The sequence below is a fragment of the Amyelois transitella genome, chromosome 5, assembly GCF_032362555.1.
Source record: "Amyelois transitella isolate CPQ chromosome 5, ilAmyTran1.1, whole genome shotgun sequence".
In the NCBI taxonomy this organism is placed as follows: Eukaryota; Metazoa; Arthropoda; class Insecta; order Lepidoptera; family Pyralidae; genus Amyelois; species Amyelois transitella.
Window position 1 is genome coordinate 6,149,186 of NC_083508.1, and position 18,008 is coordinate 6,167,193.

At 34.9% G+C, this 18,008-nt stretch overlaps 1 protein-coding gene across 1 annotated transcript in view; it reads left to right on the forward strand.

The window, feature by feature from the left end:
- Positions 1 to 15,723, forward strand: part of LOC106131870 (mucin-2) — a 35,044-nt gene extending 19,321 nt beyond the window's left edge. The window contains exons 2-7 of the mRNA XM_060954807.1: positions 391 to 468; positions 4,217 to 4,258; positions 4,731 to 4,937; positions 5,520 to 5,792; positions 6,639 to 13,842; positions 14,302 to 15,723. Coding sequence (XP_060810790.1) covers positions 405 to 468; positions 4,217 to 4,258; positions 4,731 to 4,937; positions 5,520 to 5,792; positions 6,639 to 13,842; positions 14,302 to 14,407 — 7,896 coding nt within the window. The 5' untranslated portion in view covers positions 391 to 404 and the 3' untranslated portion in view covers positions 14,408 to 15,723. The remainder of the gene's footprint in view (positions 1 to 390; positions 469 to 4,216; positions 4,259 to 4,730; positions 4,938 to 5,519; positions 5,793 to 6,638; positions 13,843 to 14,301) is intronic.
- The last annotated feature ends 2,285 nt before the right edge of the window (positions 15,724 to 18,008 follow it).

Consider the following 18,008-nt stretch of genomic DNA (forward strand, 5'->3'; position numbering starts at 1 on the left):
TGACGGTGATGATTCAGTGCCTCAAAACAGTGACGGTGCAGAAATTCAGCGCATGTATAAAATTTTCTTTTAATTTTAAAGACGCGACCTGAAAAAAAAAATTGTAACTCAACTGAGTGATAATTTTTTTTTTTCAATTTCATGTCCATAATAGAGACAGTTCTCTATTTTGAAAATGAATCGCAAGCAAGTTCTTAGAAAGAATCGCCTTGCATTTGATCCTTTCTTATTGGAACTTCGAGTGCGTTTGACTACAATATGATGGTTAGCAAGATGAATTTGCAACATGCAAGCCCAAATAATGCGCTTCACTTGGAAGCTTTATCCCTTTACCGCACTTACGTTGTAATATACGGAGGGTAATATAAATTGATTGTGTGATTGTTACAGACGGGCGGGGGCAGATGGACAGGCGCGCGGCGGGGGCGCTGCTGGCGCTGGCCGCGTGCATCGCGAGCTCGGCTGCGGGTAAGTTGCCACTTCCAGCGCAATGCACAACGTAATATTACATTATATTGATTTAATTTACACCAAGCAACCTGAAGATGAGTTTAAAATACAAATGAACGTAAGTACATAAAGTGTTTACAATACATCATCCTCCTGGCGTTTATGGGGAAGACGCCAATGTTGTAAACCAATTTCATGATAGTGGTCCTGACCTGGATAAACTAGGCCAGAACACGAACTTGAAGAGGGTAACTATACTACACGTCTACTCTACGTTCCCGCGACCCTGCTGAACAACCCAAACTATGAATATGAAAAAATAAAGAAAAATACAGATACTAGATACACAACAGTTACATATTTGAATCTAAATATATATCTTAATGATCAAAGTATAATTAATTTAATGTCAAATTTAGCCATGATTATAAAACTTTACAAATATAAGACAATTTTATTAAAATTTACATAACGAAAATGGAATGTCATTCATAACTAAATAAATGTAAATGTAAATCACAAACATGGTCAATGACTCTGCTTATAAAATGGAAATAATCTTGTCGTTTTTAAATCAGTCAAACAAATAGCATTTCAAATACCACGTTTTGAATTTTAATGTAGTTATGACGGCGTTACAGTAATTCTTTTACTTTATTACAATATAAATTTTAGTGTTTGAAGAACTGGTAACTACCGTTGCTTTGTCTCGTAGTATGGCGACCTGTTTGGGCATCGTTCGGCTTAAAAATAGAGATAACAAAATTTAGCAAATTAAAAAAAGAACAACACCGTCTCGGAGACAGCATATGCTATCAAAACTATACAACTCTGGACCAAGACCTTCCGAAGCCTAAGATCACCAATAGGTACGATTTCGTTAAAAAAACTCTACTTTCCCGAAAACTATTTTAAGTGTACTTATCCGTTTTTTAATAAATAAAAATTATATTAAGCAAAAGTAAATACCTAGTTAAATAATACGTTATCTCGTGGAAATGTCATCACAAGATTACAAAGAGCGCAACAACTTTCATTATCAAACTATAATTCTGATATAACAATACACAAGATTTATAAGTATGTTCTTTATAAAATTTATGGCAGATGCAGCAAATAAAATAGTTTTTTCTTGGTGCCAGATATTAAAATGAACTTGGGAAGTTCCCATGTTTATATACAAAATATGTAAATCACGTTGAGAACATAAGTACGGTTACCATAAAATTCAGAAGAATATATTATTTATTCCGATTTTCTCCATCTCCGAACTGATAATAATAATATTTTATCAATGAATAAATTAACGAACATGTCTGCGACATCAAATATATTTATTTTTATTAGGTATAAATAAGCACCATACTTACCGTAGTATTAAAAAAAACGAGTATCTAACCGCAGGGCAGTTCAGGCCCTGAGCGAGTAGTGGTTGCGAATAAATAACATCTAACAGTAAAGGTCCATGTGGCTGGATGGTGCTATTTTAATCCAAGACCAGATTTAGTACTCGCTGCACGGTTACTTCAAAGAATTCCTTTTTGAATTTATGTTATACATAGGAAGTATATTTAAATGCGACCTACAATGTTTAGGTCTACCCGTGTGAACTTCATCACGCATGGCGACCACGATGACATTCATTCATTGAAACGACAATCCATATTAATGTAGTGCAAATTTTAAATTCAAGCTGCCTCCTCATTTCGATTGCTTCGAGACATGTTCCTAAGCGCACGATTTTGCATTAAGTGGTTTTTTGTTCGTGCAGAGCCATTTATAACGTCACACTTATACGTAAAAGCGATTCATTAGTTTTCATGGGAATTACGCTGACCACCTACCTACGTCATGGCAAATCAGGGAATTTTTATTAATATAAGGTCTCTATTCAAGACTTTGTGACTAAGTTTAATTATTAAGAATTAGTATCTTTCCAAAGACTTTTAAAATTATTAGTGATTCTGATTGGAGTTATTCAGGCAACTGACAAAAAGAAGCTTTAAATGATCTTAAAGCGCCAATTTTGATCAGAAGCTGAACTTTGAAGCATAGATAGAATGCAATCAGGAATAAACAGAGATTTATAAGTAGGTATGTAACCCAGATTACCTGATATATTAATCATTAATGCGCGCAGCCGTGTGAGCTTATACAAGCTGCGCTCTGAGGTGATGAATATTTAAATAACATTTAAATTTTATGGTCGTCAATCGTCAAACGGAAACAGAATATAATTGTAAACACGACTGCAAAAACGACATTCCTAGTGACCGTTAAATCGAACATCTCGGGTGGCTGGAGTTGGGCCGACACTCCTTGTTAAACTATTGTGAGTCTCAGTATAACTAAAGCTTTGTAGAATAACTAGATTTTGCCTACAATTTGCAAAATTTCTACGAAATAAGGAATATAGATAGCAGTAGTTACTAAACAAAAATATTTGCAATTTCAATTGGGCATTTAAAAATATTACTTGGGATTAGTGCAAACATACGAGTATAAAACCTGCCTATGAACTACACAAGTCAACTTGTTGAATCGTCCCTTGTATCAGTGTCGTAGTACGGTACATTTAATGTCTTTAATAGGATTCAGTGTTCACAACTATCATCTATAGTTTAGAGTTCGGCCCTGTGCCGTAAAGCCGCAAGTTCAATGTTAACGACGCTCTCCGTTACTTTAATTACAGCTTTGTTGCCCCTGTTCGTCTGCAATAATTATACTCGTACTCATATGCAGTAAAACGGAAATATAAAACGACTGAAGACTATGACCGATTTGAGTATGGAACGATTTGCAGCTAATATTCTGCACAGCTGTGTCTGAGTGTATGAGTTTTAAAGTTTATTCGTTACAAACAAAAATATTGTGTTTCGTGTTACGAATTCGGTTGATGACTCATTCTTTAGGACAATATTTTATTGTGTCAATAATGCCAATGTTTATTCTAAAACATTTCTAGGTAATGAAGTTCATGTTCCACGGGAAGCGTGACAGATCTTGTTGCAAAACGTAGGCGGAACTTATTACGCACTCGCAATAAGCCTGATAAGAAAACTATAAACGCCGTCATGAATCGCGAACTCTTCATGAATATTTATATTTATTTCTTTTTCGGATAATAACTCAACTCAGATGACTTGTTTTTGAAATTACAACAGAAAATTAAACAATAATAGAGAAACTAGAATAATACCAATAAAAGGTCATCCCATTTCAAAAATAACTGAATATGTACGGGACAAATTACACTGATTGAGTTAGCCTTGAAGTAAGTTCGAAACTTGTGTTACGAGAACTAACTGAACGATACTATATTTTATAATAAATACTTATATAGATAAAACGTCCAATACCCAGGCCAATCAGAGAAAGTTCGTTTCTCATCATACCCTGAACGGGATTCGAACCCGGGACCTCCGGTGCCACAGTCAAGCGCACTTCAAAAATAAATATAGATTACTAGCTTTTAACCACAGCTTTGCCCGCATGAATTTAGCGCCACCTAAAAAAGAACACAGGTTTTTCACAAATTTCACGATCTATAGTTTTTACCGGGTTGAAAGGTACTCTATGTCCTTCCCCAGACTCTTAATTATAGTACGTGATATTCCATAAAGTATAATTCGATAGATAACATGTGAAGAGGTAACAAACAAACTTACTTACGCATTTATAATATTAATACATATATCCTTTCCACGTCAATTTTCAAACAGATTATTTTAGTTTTATATATTTACGATGTCATTTTTATTTTCAGCTCCCACAGCTAACAATCAGACAGGATTAGATTTATATGATGGTAAGTGTCTATTAAATTTCTGTTTCTATCAATCAATTTTAGCGATTACATAGTCTAAAAAAGGTTGTGCTACTTATTATTTCTGATTGGAACGGGTAATAAAAGCGATGCATTGCAACAAAAATTATGCTAATCAGAAAGACTGACCTGCATCCTAACCTAACTCACGATTGGATTAGGATTTAGAATAATAATTTCGTTATCGTTACACTTAATGAAATGGTGTAAGTGCAACCTGATTTCGTTGTTTTGAAATCCTTAATTTTATTGAATTGCCAAATTAAATAGAAGTAGAGCCATTATTTTCAACTATTCGATATATATAAATATCATATATATATATATATATATATATATATATATATATATATATATATATATATATATATATATATATATATATATATATATATATATATATATATATAAATATATATATGAAACTTAATAAAATAATATGATGATGTTCCAGCCGCATCGGAGGGTTGTTACTACAACTTCCAGCATTATGGCGAAGGAGACCGTATCATGACTAACGAGCCGTGCCTCAACTGTACCTGTCACAATCGGATGCTGATGTGCTACCTCCGGGTGTGCCCATTCACCAAGCCCATCGGCCAGGACTGCACCGTCGAGAAGCGAGCGGACCAATGTTGCCCCATCGTTACTTGCCCTGATGGTAAGCAAAATCATTATCGAAGCATAGATTACGCCATAAAAAACGATATATTCTCAACATTTCTTTTGTTACAACAGCTTAATTTTTATTAAGCTAGTTGTTTATTTATATTCAGTTCTTTCTTTGTGGAAACTTTCTTAGTATTTTGATTTTTAAACAATGTGTTTATAAGTACAATGGCAATAAAATATAGTGTGATGCTCAATCTAAATAATTTGATCTTTCCGAAATATTTGTCCATTAGTTAATAGGACCTGATAAAGTAATAAAAGATGCCGCAATTTACTTGATTTATCTAGTTGTACAACTGCGAAATAAATGCGAGCCAGCGAAAAGAATATGCTAAAGTTAAAGTAAATAGGTAGCAAGGATACGATAAACGCGTACTTAATTTATTTTATCAATTACAAAAGACTGATTTTGAATACCGTTGTATATTCTTTGAAGGTGGTTAAAATAAAGTTAATTAACATAAACAAATCAAGAAAGGAATATAATTAAGTATGACATCACAGAATTTAGACAAAAATTAACTATCTAGTGAATGCCATAATACACAAACGTAACTAACATTAATTTTAGTTCCAGTTGACCTACTCACATCAACGTCAACTTCGTCGCCAGCTGAATATGGAGCAACTGGTCTCGGCAAGCTGGACAAATACGGCTGCAGTATAAACGGAAAATACTTCCCTGAAGGCTCGAAGGTGCCTCCGACTCCGAACAAACCATGCGAACATTGTTATTGCATTCGAAATATGACGACTTGTGTAATGCAAGAGTGTACTTTACACGTTGATGGATGTACTCCTATTTACCATAAGGATGTCTGTTGTCCAGTTCGATACTCATGCGGTAAATATACCTTTTGAAATATTATTTTGAAATATAAAACAAAAACGTCTTTTACAAATCGAGGATCACTTATTTAATTTTTGTACTAAAGTTTATTTATTTATTTAAACTTCATTACACAGAATACAAATGTATGAAGCACTTAATGCTAAAAGCATTATCTACCAGTCAACCATTGGGTCTGACAGAGAACTTTATGTGGGTCAAATTAAATAAATTTATTTTAACCTACACAAAATATAAAATAAAATAATTATAGTAAAATAATTATAATAACATACATAAAAACTACAATAAATAAACAATATACATAAATAAATAGGTGTGCAGCGATAACCGAAATGAGTGAAAAGGGTTATAGGTATTAAATACCCTCGCGACTCAAGAGAAACCTGTAACCTGAGAATGTTAGTGTTAGATAATATTATTTGCCTAACCTATGTCTACTAGCCACAAAAAAGTCTGTAATAACTTTATATATATTACACTTTTTATTTTAACATTTTTATAAAATTGAATTCAAAGAAGCACTATATAGGGTGACATTGAAAACAACAGCATTCTTTTAAACATAGACTATACCCATGCTTCTGAGCCATTTGAGCCTATTTTTATTTAAATTAAACGTCATCATTTTCACATTTAAAAAACCCTCAAAAACTACGTCACACGCTTTATTAAAGACCAATACTACAAAAAGAAAAAACGAAACATGTAAATAAATGTCTTTAGATGAGCAGACTTAACAGTTAAATTTATGCAGTTGAATTAAAAGTCACCCTGTAGATGGAACTGCTATAAAAACTATGCTATACAAAGCTCAATAATATATGCTTAAATTTTCAGATCATCCTGAAGATGAAATGCCACTATTAGACGATATGTCTACAACAGTTCGACCAACACCTGGATTCTTATTGACAACTACAACTTTGTCACCAGTGACACAAATGACACAAGATTGCGTTCACAATGATCAAATATTCCCTGATGGAACATCAATAAAGACTGAAAAAGCTTGTGAACATTGTTATTGTATGAAAGGTGATATTGTGTGTGTAGTTCAAGAATGTGGTACTCCTATGGAAAATGAAGGCAAAAATTGTACTTCTCAACCACCTCGTGATGGCCAATGCTGCCCCGATACTTATATTTGTGAAGGTGATGAGGTAACTACCGAATCATTGCTCGATTTTACAACTGAACCATCAGTTGAAAAATCGACAAGAAAAGTATTTGATGAAGGCAGTGGATATAGAAAAGAAGAAGAACTTGAACCTGCAACTGAATTACCTCCTATTGAGTCCGAAGTTGAAGGAAGTGGAGAGGACTATTCTACTTCACAATCTTTTGAAGAGACAGAAAGACAAACCCCTAGTCTAATTGATGAAATTATTTCAAACACCGAAGGAATTGTTCACACAGAGACAACTCCTGAATCGGTTGTTAGAATCGACGATACTACTTTCGAGCCTGATAGAGAATTTAATACTATTCCTACTGATGTCACAGAGTCATCGGAGACACCAGTGGCAAAATTAACAACAGTTTCTGAAGAATCACATACAAGCCATGAAATGGAACAAACTTACGTTGATAATAAATACACCACTCTACCAGCTAAAGAAAAAGAAGAAGTGTCTGTACATACAACAGAATCAGCATTCAGGAAAGAAGATGAGTCTCATGAACCACATGATGTCATTACAGAAAAAATGCCTGAAGAAATTACCAATGAACCTTATTATACTATTACTGAAAAGGTACCCAAAGAAAGCACACCTTTGTTTGAATCTACCAGAGTTACTAAAGAGGATTTGTTACAAGAACAGGTAACAGGAGAACAAGAGCCAATGTCTACTATAAGTGAAACTAAATTCACTACTCCAATTATGATGGATATTACTCAAACCGAAATAGTAACGGAAATTTCAACTTCTGCAAGCGATAAATCTGATAAAGAATCTGGTACTTCATTTGATCATACTGAAAAAGAATCAGTGACTACTTCAATGCTTGATAAATTTGAAACAACAACATTAAATGCACAAGAAAATGAAATTGAAGATATTTCAACAGCTCAAGGTCCGGGAAGAATACCAGGCGAAGGAGATTGCTTACAAAATGGTATAACGTATAATAATGAAAGCACTGTACCAAGCGTTAATAACTGTCAAACTGATTGCAAATGTATAAGTAGTATTATCAAATGTGATCCCATAATCTGCAGTCCGCCACCAGAATATATGAACAATTGTGTTCCCACGTATGATTCATTAGAATCTTGTTGTCCTACATATGTGTGTGATGGCTCTAAGGAAACAATACCTCCTCAACCTCATAGCCAAATGTCAGAAACAACAAGTTCCACGCCTGCGTCAGCGATTGAATGTCAAGATGATCAATGTGAAGTGCAACAAGTTGATAAATTACCCATGCCTTCCGATAATTGTAATAGTGAAGATTGTATGCCTAAGCCTAGTGATATTCCGGAATCTAATGGCTGTGGAGGAGAAGGTTGTAATGGTATTGTACAAACCCCTGTACAGATTGATGTCAAACCAGAGTGTAGTTCCGAAGAATGTAATGGGGCTATTCAACCAGTACCACACGAAATATCATCTGTTCCTCCCAAGGGTTGTTCTGATAGTGAATGCCAATCGCAACCGATTGATAGAGATAGTGCGTTGCTACCTTGTGATAATGATAATTGTGTAAAACCTCCCATTAAACCATGTGAAAATGAAGAAGAATGTAAAACCGTTAATATTCCCGATATTGAATCCTCGTGTAAGGATGAATCATGTGGAACTGAACCAACTGATTGCAAAGATGGAAACTGTAAGATTCCTACCGCGATTATCCCAGTGATACCTTCCTGTGAGGGCGATCATTGTAGTAGTAAAGATGTACAATCATCGGGATGTTTAGATGAAGAATGCAAAAAGACTAATATTCCAGATATTTCAGGACAGTTGCCTTCTGAATGTAATGGATCAGATTGTATATCCCAACCAGAAAGTACTGTTATACCTACTGCTGAGAGTATTATAACAACACATGATAAATCAACAGAAATATTTTCGATAACTACAGATAATTTGCAGCCAGATGTAACTAAATCGCCAGAATATGATAATAAGGAATATACACAAACATCAGTGCCAGCTGAAGAAGCCATCACAGATAAGGACACCATTGTAATACCTACTGACATACCACAAGCAGGTTCAGAAAAACCACTTCATGATAGTGATGAACATTTAGAAATAACTGATAGACCTTTCACCAATTTGCCTGTAGAAACCACGGAATATGAACAAGTAGCAGACACCACGCCTGTTTCCGATTTGATTAAACAAACAGTGAGCAGACATGAGTCTGACATTGAATCCATGCCTACTTTGTTACCAGAAGTTATTCCTGAAACTACAGAGGTAACTGAAAACATTGAGCAAAATGAAGCAGCAACAGAAACATCAAAATTACCAGATGAACAGTCCGTTTATGAAGATACAACGACACCAGGGAAACAAACAGAAAACTTGCCTGAAATTCAGGAAACCATTAAATCAACTACTATATCACCTCACTTAAAGCCAGAAAAAGAAACGACTGAATCTACAACGCATGAGACTTTAGTTCAGTCAGATACGGAAGGTTTACCTGAAAGTACTATCAAACCAGAACTAGAGGTAACATCAAAAGTGGAACAACATGAATACACCAAAGAGCCAGAAGAAGAAGCGACAGAAATTATTAGTAAACCTACAAAAGAAAGTCAAACAGAAATTTCTCAAACAGAATCTCCCACAGATGTTGAAAAAACGACACACACTCCTGTAGAAGCTTCCATAATGGATCAAGAGATTACAACTTCATCGCTACAAATTATCGAAAAGAATACAGAAGAGACACGCTTAGGTACGTCAGCAACACCAGATCTTTATACTTCTCCAAGTAGTGCTACGGAAGTTTCTACAGATAAACACGATGAACAGACAACCATTTCCGGTATACATCAGCAAGAACCAACGTTACAAACAACGTCTCCAGAGACACAAGATGATAATATGGAACCACATAAACAAGACGGAATAACATCACCAGATATAGACTCAACAACAAACCCGTCATTCATTTCATTAGAAACAGATGTGTCTGTAACGGAAAAGCCTCTGAATAAAGAAGATAAAATACCTAACCTGACGTTCGAAGAAACCTACACAGAACAAGTTGAGATTAATACAGAAGAACCATCTCTCATAACACAGCAAGAAGATCTGCTTCCACAAGAACCTATTGAACCAGAAACTCCCGAATATATACCAGTGCATCCAACAGTAGATGACAAATCAGAACCTGATATGGTTGATAAAGATACAACTGAAAGTCCTTATATTGTAGCATCAACAGAGTCCCAGATAAAAACAACAACATCGACATCAGATATAGAAGTTCAAACTGATAAATCAGTAATAGAATCAATGGCACCAGGACAAGACGGAGAAGTAGTAACGTCAAATGATATAATTACTGAGCAATATGATTCAAATAAACCTACTGAGTCATTTGTTGAAATATCAACAACCGATAACAGGAAATACAATCAAGATACTACTGATATCTTTGAACCAGCAACAAAAACTGATGAAGTAACAAGTACTTATCCTACTGAAGAAAAATCAACAGTTTCTTTGGCATCATCCGAATCAAGTACTAAACAACCAATTGAAGAGCAATTGTATACAACAACGCGTACTGAATTATTCAGCACTGATAACCAAGATATTACTTCAACGCAAATGCCAGAATCACATATTAAGGAGACCGGAACTGAAGAAAATTTAACCACACTGGAACCAAACGCAGTAAAGTTGAAACCGGTTACGGCCGAAGAATCGCATACACAGTCTTCGGCTATTCTAGAACCAAACCCAACGGAAGCTGAACCACCATCAATATCTGTAGAATTAGAAACTGACACTTACAAACTACCGGAACATACTTCGGAACATATGATCCAATATTCAGAAACTATGCCAGATATGATCGAGTTAGTTGAGCATAATGGCATGTTAGATGTTTCAACCGTTTCTTCTTCTACAAATAATCAAGAAACGACGATTTCTGCAGACACTGAGAAACCATATCATGACTTAACTACTATAAACCTAGACACTAAAACAGAATTTGAACGGACGACAACGTCACCTACATTTGATATTGAAGATAAAATAAAAGATGAAACAGTGACAAAACAGCCAGATGTGGAAACCGAACAGGTAACGATATCAGAACACCCATCAGACAACAAACCAGAAGATGAGAGTACCACATTGAAATCAGATTTGGACCAAACCAAGCCTGAAAACAATTTAGTTCAGGAAACTTCCAGTGAACAAACTGAACCTGAAAAAGATTATTCTACAGATCAGCCACAACTATCAGAACTTGATCATCAAGCTTTGCCTTCAGAACCTGTTCAAACTGACAAACCTGAAATTCAAGAAACTGATGTTGATCAATTTACAACTAAACGAACAGAAGAAATAGTAACAGAACCAAAGCTAGATGTAAAAGTCGAATTTAGCACTGAGGAACCGGAAACTAGTGACATAGAAATTCACTCAGATAAACAACATACCACAGAAAGGCCAGACATAGACCAAAAACCAACGACTGAACAAGAATCGTCAAGACCTGAATCAGCTGAACCAAGCATCGATGAACAAACTGTAACAGACAAAACAACTGAAACTAAAGAACCAGATGAACCTATTATTGAAAATGAAGTCAAACCGGATAAAGAGATTGTGAAACCAACTGATCATAAAGAAAGCACGCCAGCAAAGGAACCTTTTACTGAGAAACCAGTCGTTCCATTAACAGAGAGTGCTAAACCAGCTCAAGTATATACAACGGAAAGTCCTATCATTTTAGAAACAATAAAAGAAACTGAGATTGTATCTTCTACTGAACAAGTATCGCTACCAGAAATAGTTACTAGTAGACCTGAATCTTCTATCACTGAAAAAGAAACTACAGATCAAGAATTTATCACGAAAAAACCAGAAGCTGATACTCATTTATCTTCTACATTACCATCAGAATCAATTTCTGAAAATGAATTCCAGCCAGAACATTCCACTGAAAAATCGGTAACAGACATCGACATGGAATATTCTACTAAGCAACCAGAGGCTTTAGATGATAATAAGGATACGGAACCTTCGGTAGTAATTGACACTACAGAACCTGACAAAGAAATATTCAAACCATTCCCTGAAAAAGAATATACTACAGAAAAACCAGAAACTGATGTTAATATTAAAGAATCTCCGGAAGACACACCTGAACCTTCAGATGTTGAAAATGAAATAACAGATGAAACTACAACACTAGTATCTAAACCAGAAAAAGAACACAAATTTACAACTGAAACACCTATAACTAAACAACCGGTTCCAAGCAGTGATCAAGACATTGAATTGAAATCGTCAACCGAAAGAATATCAACAACTGATTCTGACCATATTGCTGATGAAGAAGTTTCGATACTTTCCACATCGAAACCGGATCAAGTAACAAACGAATCGGAGGCAAGTCAACCTACTTTATCACATGTTACTGAAATAACTAAAGGACCAGTAAGAGAATCGACCACTGAGATAGTCGCAGAAGCTACTACGATTTCATCATTTGATTCTAAAACATCCCAACCTGCAATCTCTGACGACCAGAAGGTACACGAAATTGTAACCAAAGAACCCGAAGTTTCCGAAGTGTCAATACCAGAACATGAAACAGAACTAAACAAAGACTATACTACAGAGAAAACAGAAATACCGAGTGACGAGTATGAAATTACAACAGCTAAATCTAAAGAAAAGGAGAAAGAAACATCTACAACAAAACACGATATTGTATCAGAATCAGTAACAAATGAACCTGAAAAGCCTGAAATTGAAGTGGAAGACCAGGAAATGACATATTCCAGTGAACATCCTGTAAATGACTTAGAAATAGCCGCAGAAGCAACAACTCTACCTTCTATAGAAGAATTCACAAATTATAACGAAAAACAAACGTCCACAGTGAAATCTGATCACAATGTTGAAAAATTAACAACTATTCCAGTCTTATCAAGTACGCCGTCATATATAGAGGAAGAAGATCTTTCCAATAAATTAACAAATGCTACACCAGATATTCAAGATGAAAGAAATGAACAAGATGAACATGTGACTAAAAATACTACTCCTGGATATTCCTCTACGGAAACAATAGTTTCTTTATCTGAATCAGAAAAACCGTCTCTTCCAGATGAAGAAATACCTGATCAGATTAAACCAGAAACGGAAAAACCAATAGAAATTTCTACCGATACGACAGCTCCAGAAGAAGAATTTCTATCGGTTACAACAAAACCTTCGACGCCAAAGGTTCAATTTGAAACATCTACACATTCAGTAGACTTGGATAAAACTACAAAACCACATGATATTCCTGAAGAAGTTTCTGTTGTTCCATCAGAAGTTCCTAAACCTGGTTTCAACGAAGTACAACCGACTGAAGAAGAACCTGGACATGAGGATGAAAGTCATTTCTCACCGAGTGCCACTGGAGGTTACGGCCAAGAACCCGACTACGAAGATGAGAATCAACCATTCGGACCTGGCACTTGTCGATATGGAGGAAAAGTTTATGTATCGGCCCAACAAATACCGAGAGATGATCCATGTGACTTCTGTTTCTGCTTTAGAAGTGATATTATTTGTCTACAACAAAGCTGTCCTCCTCCCATACACGGCTGTCACGAAGAGCCAATACAAGGATTTTGCTGTCCGCGTTACGAGTGTCCCGTATCGATGGCCAGTACGCTCAACGTCACTACAACTACAACCACGACGACAACAACCTTGCCACCACACTTCCTCCCACATGCTTATCAAGGTGCAGTGCAAAGAAGAGGCTGTCAAATAAAAGGCCACACATACAAAGTAGGCGAAGTAGTGCGCGCATCTTCTGGACCATGTTTACATTGCACGTAAGTTTCCCTTTTTTATTATAATTTTTTAAATTACCTTTAAAGTAAATCCATCTTTACTAATTTTCTGATATTAGAAAAGAGGTAATGTTTGCACACCACCCACAGCATGGGCTGCACTTTATGCTAACCCCATCGTAATGTGACCGATCGTTGTTACCACTTGTAGCACTCTTACAGGAACACTTCCAATATTTTTTATACATGCCGCTGCTCCAATATGCAGCAATAAAGTATTAGTGGATTCGGCTAAGTAATGACAAATAATATGAAGTCTCCTTCACCTTTTTTCCTTTTATAAGAGCGGTAGGTACATATTGAACACACAGATGTCACAGATGTATGATAGAAAAACAAATTTGGAGCGTTTTGCAAAAAAGAAATGCGTTTTTTCGCAGAAAGTCTTTGTCAAATAGGATATTTAAAAGTACACATGTACCTATAAATAAATATTTTCAGATGTGGAGGAGACGGTCAAATGAAATGCGATCCTAAGGCGTGTACTCCGGAACCGATGCTTAGACAAATGATAGCAGCCGCTGTGTCCGCCAAGCGGCGAAGGTGAAATCTTCCAGCAGCTCTGCAGCTCTCGTCATCACGCCATCACGAGGAAGCGCCTGTGTGATAACATCCCTCTACTCTTCTATGCACAATTATAATGCTCAAATCACGACGGAGTAGTTTAAGATTTCGTGTCATATAAATAGTAATTGATATTATTATAACGTTCATAAAGTGTCGTGGCACAACTCAAGTATAATGGAAAAATCATGACTGTGATTAAAATATTAAATTTTAAATTTCTAAAACTGAATTTTTAACAATACATTGAGTCTTTATTAAGGCTAATTTATAATTATTTGTATTTATTAACAAAAGTCAGTGCCAAACGATAGTGCTAAGTTGTAAACGACTATGCCTTTATGATAAGATATTCGTGGTGGATGTCTTTCTAAATATATTGTAATGACTAGCGAAGCTGTACATTTGAAAGTAATTCACAAGTGTGCAAACTTCAAGCTTCGTAGGTCTATAGATCGCCGAAATCTTGACCATTTTACATGTATACTTATTTGTTTTACCGATATATAATTTTTAGTCAATTTCTTTGTTTTTACACGATGTTACAATAAGCGATCTAGTATCGTGTAAATATGAAGTAACTTAAGGAACCCTGATGTTGTAAATGCCTTACTTAATTTGTAATAATTTATATATTTTAGGTGTATAGTACTTAAGCCATGTTTTGAGACCAGTGACTATTATAATTTTAGAAGTAACAAAGACCCTTTGCGATAACGAGAAAAGTGTTGGTCGATGCGGTCCGCATGGAGCCTCGGCCAACGCTTTTCCTACCTTTGAGTCTTACGGAAAACGACACGCATGTCGTCTTGTTTTCTCTAATTCTTATAAGGCATGATATTTACTAGCACTTAATTAGTAATAGTGGTCAATATTTTGAATCGTTTGTAAAGACGTTTATACAATGTCATAAAACGATAGTAAACATATTGTAGGATCTTTTGTAACTTTTGATATAAAGTGCTGGTAGACGTATGTCGACAAAGCAGAGCGAGACGGGTACGGAGGCGCTCGCTGTTGCGGCCGCGCTAGCCTCGCCGCATTCATCCGTACCAATCTCAATCTGTCTATACTCGTTGTAGTTATTTTTTATTTATTTGAAGTCTAGCAATAGTTATAAAATTATTGATTTTTATTCGTGATTGTAGTAATATTTTTTTCTGATTCAAACAAGTCTCACTACGAAATAAATCAAATTTGATTTAATTTGTTTAATTATATTTTACCGAGTCTAGCTATACTACGAGTAGCTATCTGTGCAAAATGAGTTTAAATAAAATATTTCAAATGAATCAGGCATTACTTTTTTTATTCTATACCCTATAACCTAACCAACTAGTTATCTGAAGTTAAAGAATTGGCTAATTAAAGTAACGTATTTTCAATTTTTTCCCCTAAGTTATCCTGTATAAGGATCTTCTTGACCGTCGGAATCAGAGTCCCTGATTCTGACGGTCAAGAACGTGTTTTTTTTTTACCATTGACCTGTCATCAAGACGTAGGTATTTCAAAATATAGCCTTTCAGTAACTGAATATTCAGTTATGATAATTGTGATGGTGGTAGGTACTTTGATTGACTTAGCATCGATTCAAACTTGTATTTGCTATTAAAATATTTTAAGGGAAAATCATACAAACATTTTGTTTTTCTCTATCAGAAAGTCATAGGTATATTTTTTCACATAGAATGGGGCCTCCGTGTATTTATTATATATTTACAGGAGTTTATTTATTTTGCCAAAGCGGAGTCAGAACAACTAATTAATTTCAATTTTCAACCGATTATAAAAAAGGTCATTATATAACTTTCTCTCGATTTGAATGATAATTTTCAGCATAAGCTACTTTCAAGGTCAAGATGCAATGACGGATAATATAAAACCTTCCCGTAAGATTTCGGGAAATCCTCTTTAGTGCACCTCTTGACCACTTAACGTGCCATGTCAAATATCAAATCTTTAGATGCGGTTCAGGTGAGCGTTGTTTGTGACCCAGTAACGGAATGATTTTAAATATATATATATATATATATATATATATATATATTATATATATATTTAAAATCATTCCGGGTCACAAACAACGCTCATATATATATATATATATATTCAGATTAAAATGGAGTGTCGCAGTCTTATTACAGTTAAAGGTAAAAGGAGCATCATGTGCCAGGCCTATACGTCTATTTACAAAAGTTAAAGCAATAATAGGAATTTAAGTCATATACCTTGTCAACGGTCGCGAATAATCTTGCTAATTTTATATTGGCGTATCCTATGTATCTTGGCGTATCTCTTATTCAGTTAACGCCTTCCCGCGATATGGGGCTGAACTATTTAAATCCGGGATAGCATAGCGTCGGTCCTGTAGGATTTAGTTCAATATGAATCCGATAGATGTCTATACTATTCATAATAACTTTTTTGGGATGGAAACGAGTGATATCCCTAAAATTTTGTTTAAAATATTATGATCATAGCACTTAGGGCTTTCTTAACATTTGTACTACGAGGTTGACATAGCCAATAGTTTAAGTAAAATAATATGTACCTACTACATTCTTCAAATAGTACATAGTTAAACAAGTAAATATATCCTCAAAGTCATTTCATTTCATACGAAATACGGCGTACGAGTTAGTATGTAAGGAGTCAATTGAATTCAAAAACAGATTTAGCGCAGATTCTGCGCCAATATTCTACATTATTTAGTGAATACCGCGTAACAACCACTTCTGCAAAAGCATCTGTTGCATGTTTGATGACTTTCATCGCCACAAAAAAAGAATTTATTAACTAAAATACTACTAAGTTGAAAGCCATTATACACTTATATTAACTCATTTTGTACTTAAAACTGAAATCTGAATATAAGTATAAAACCGGCCAAGTGTTCGACCTCGCCATCCGTACCATCATCACGTTTGTTACTTAAATAGTACCTAATTTTTATATTTACGTTTCTATCTATTTACAAAATCCCCCAAAAAATTGTAAAAAATTTACGTTTGTATAGATTTATTACCTTTAATAATTACTTTATTGTTATTTAAAATTCTGTTTCTGTGAAAATTTTAGCTTTCTAGCTATCACGGTTGAGATGGGATACAACCTGGTGACAGACAGACGGACATACAGACAGCGGAGGCTAATTAATAGGATTCTGTACCTAAAAGGTTTAACCTTTTAGGTACAGAATTTTAAAAGAGAAACTGACTGACTTCTTTACTAACATATTATCTACACACAGCCATAACTACTGCGTCTAGAAGTTTGAAATGAAGGTTCCACCTAAGGTTCACGGATGCACAAAGAGAGTAGTTCCGTATTACTCGGGCGAAGCTGCGGGCGTTCTTTAGTTATTGCTATAAGCATTCTCTTCAAAACAACATTAATTAAACGGGCAAGCTATTAACAAAAATAACAATATTTTATCATTAATCAGTGTTAAAAAATAACTTAAAAAGCGTCCTGCTTTTTTGAAGACTGTTCAAAATTTTATTATTATATCGTGTATCCATACTCAGTGTTTAGCTGTAAAAACAGATCAAAAGACTTGCACCTAGAATCAAAAAACGTTTATA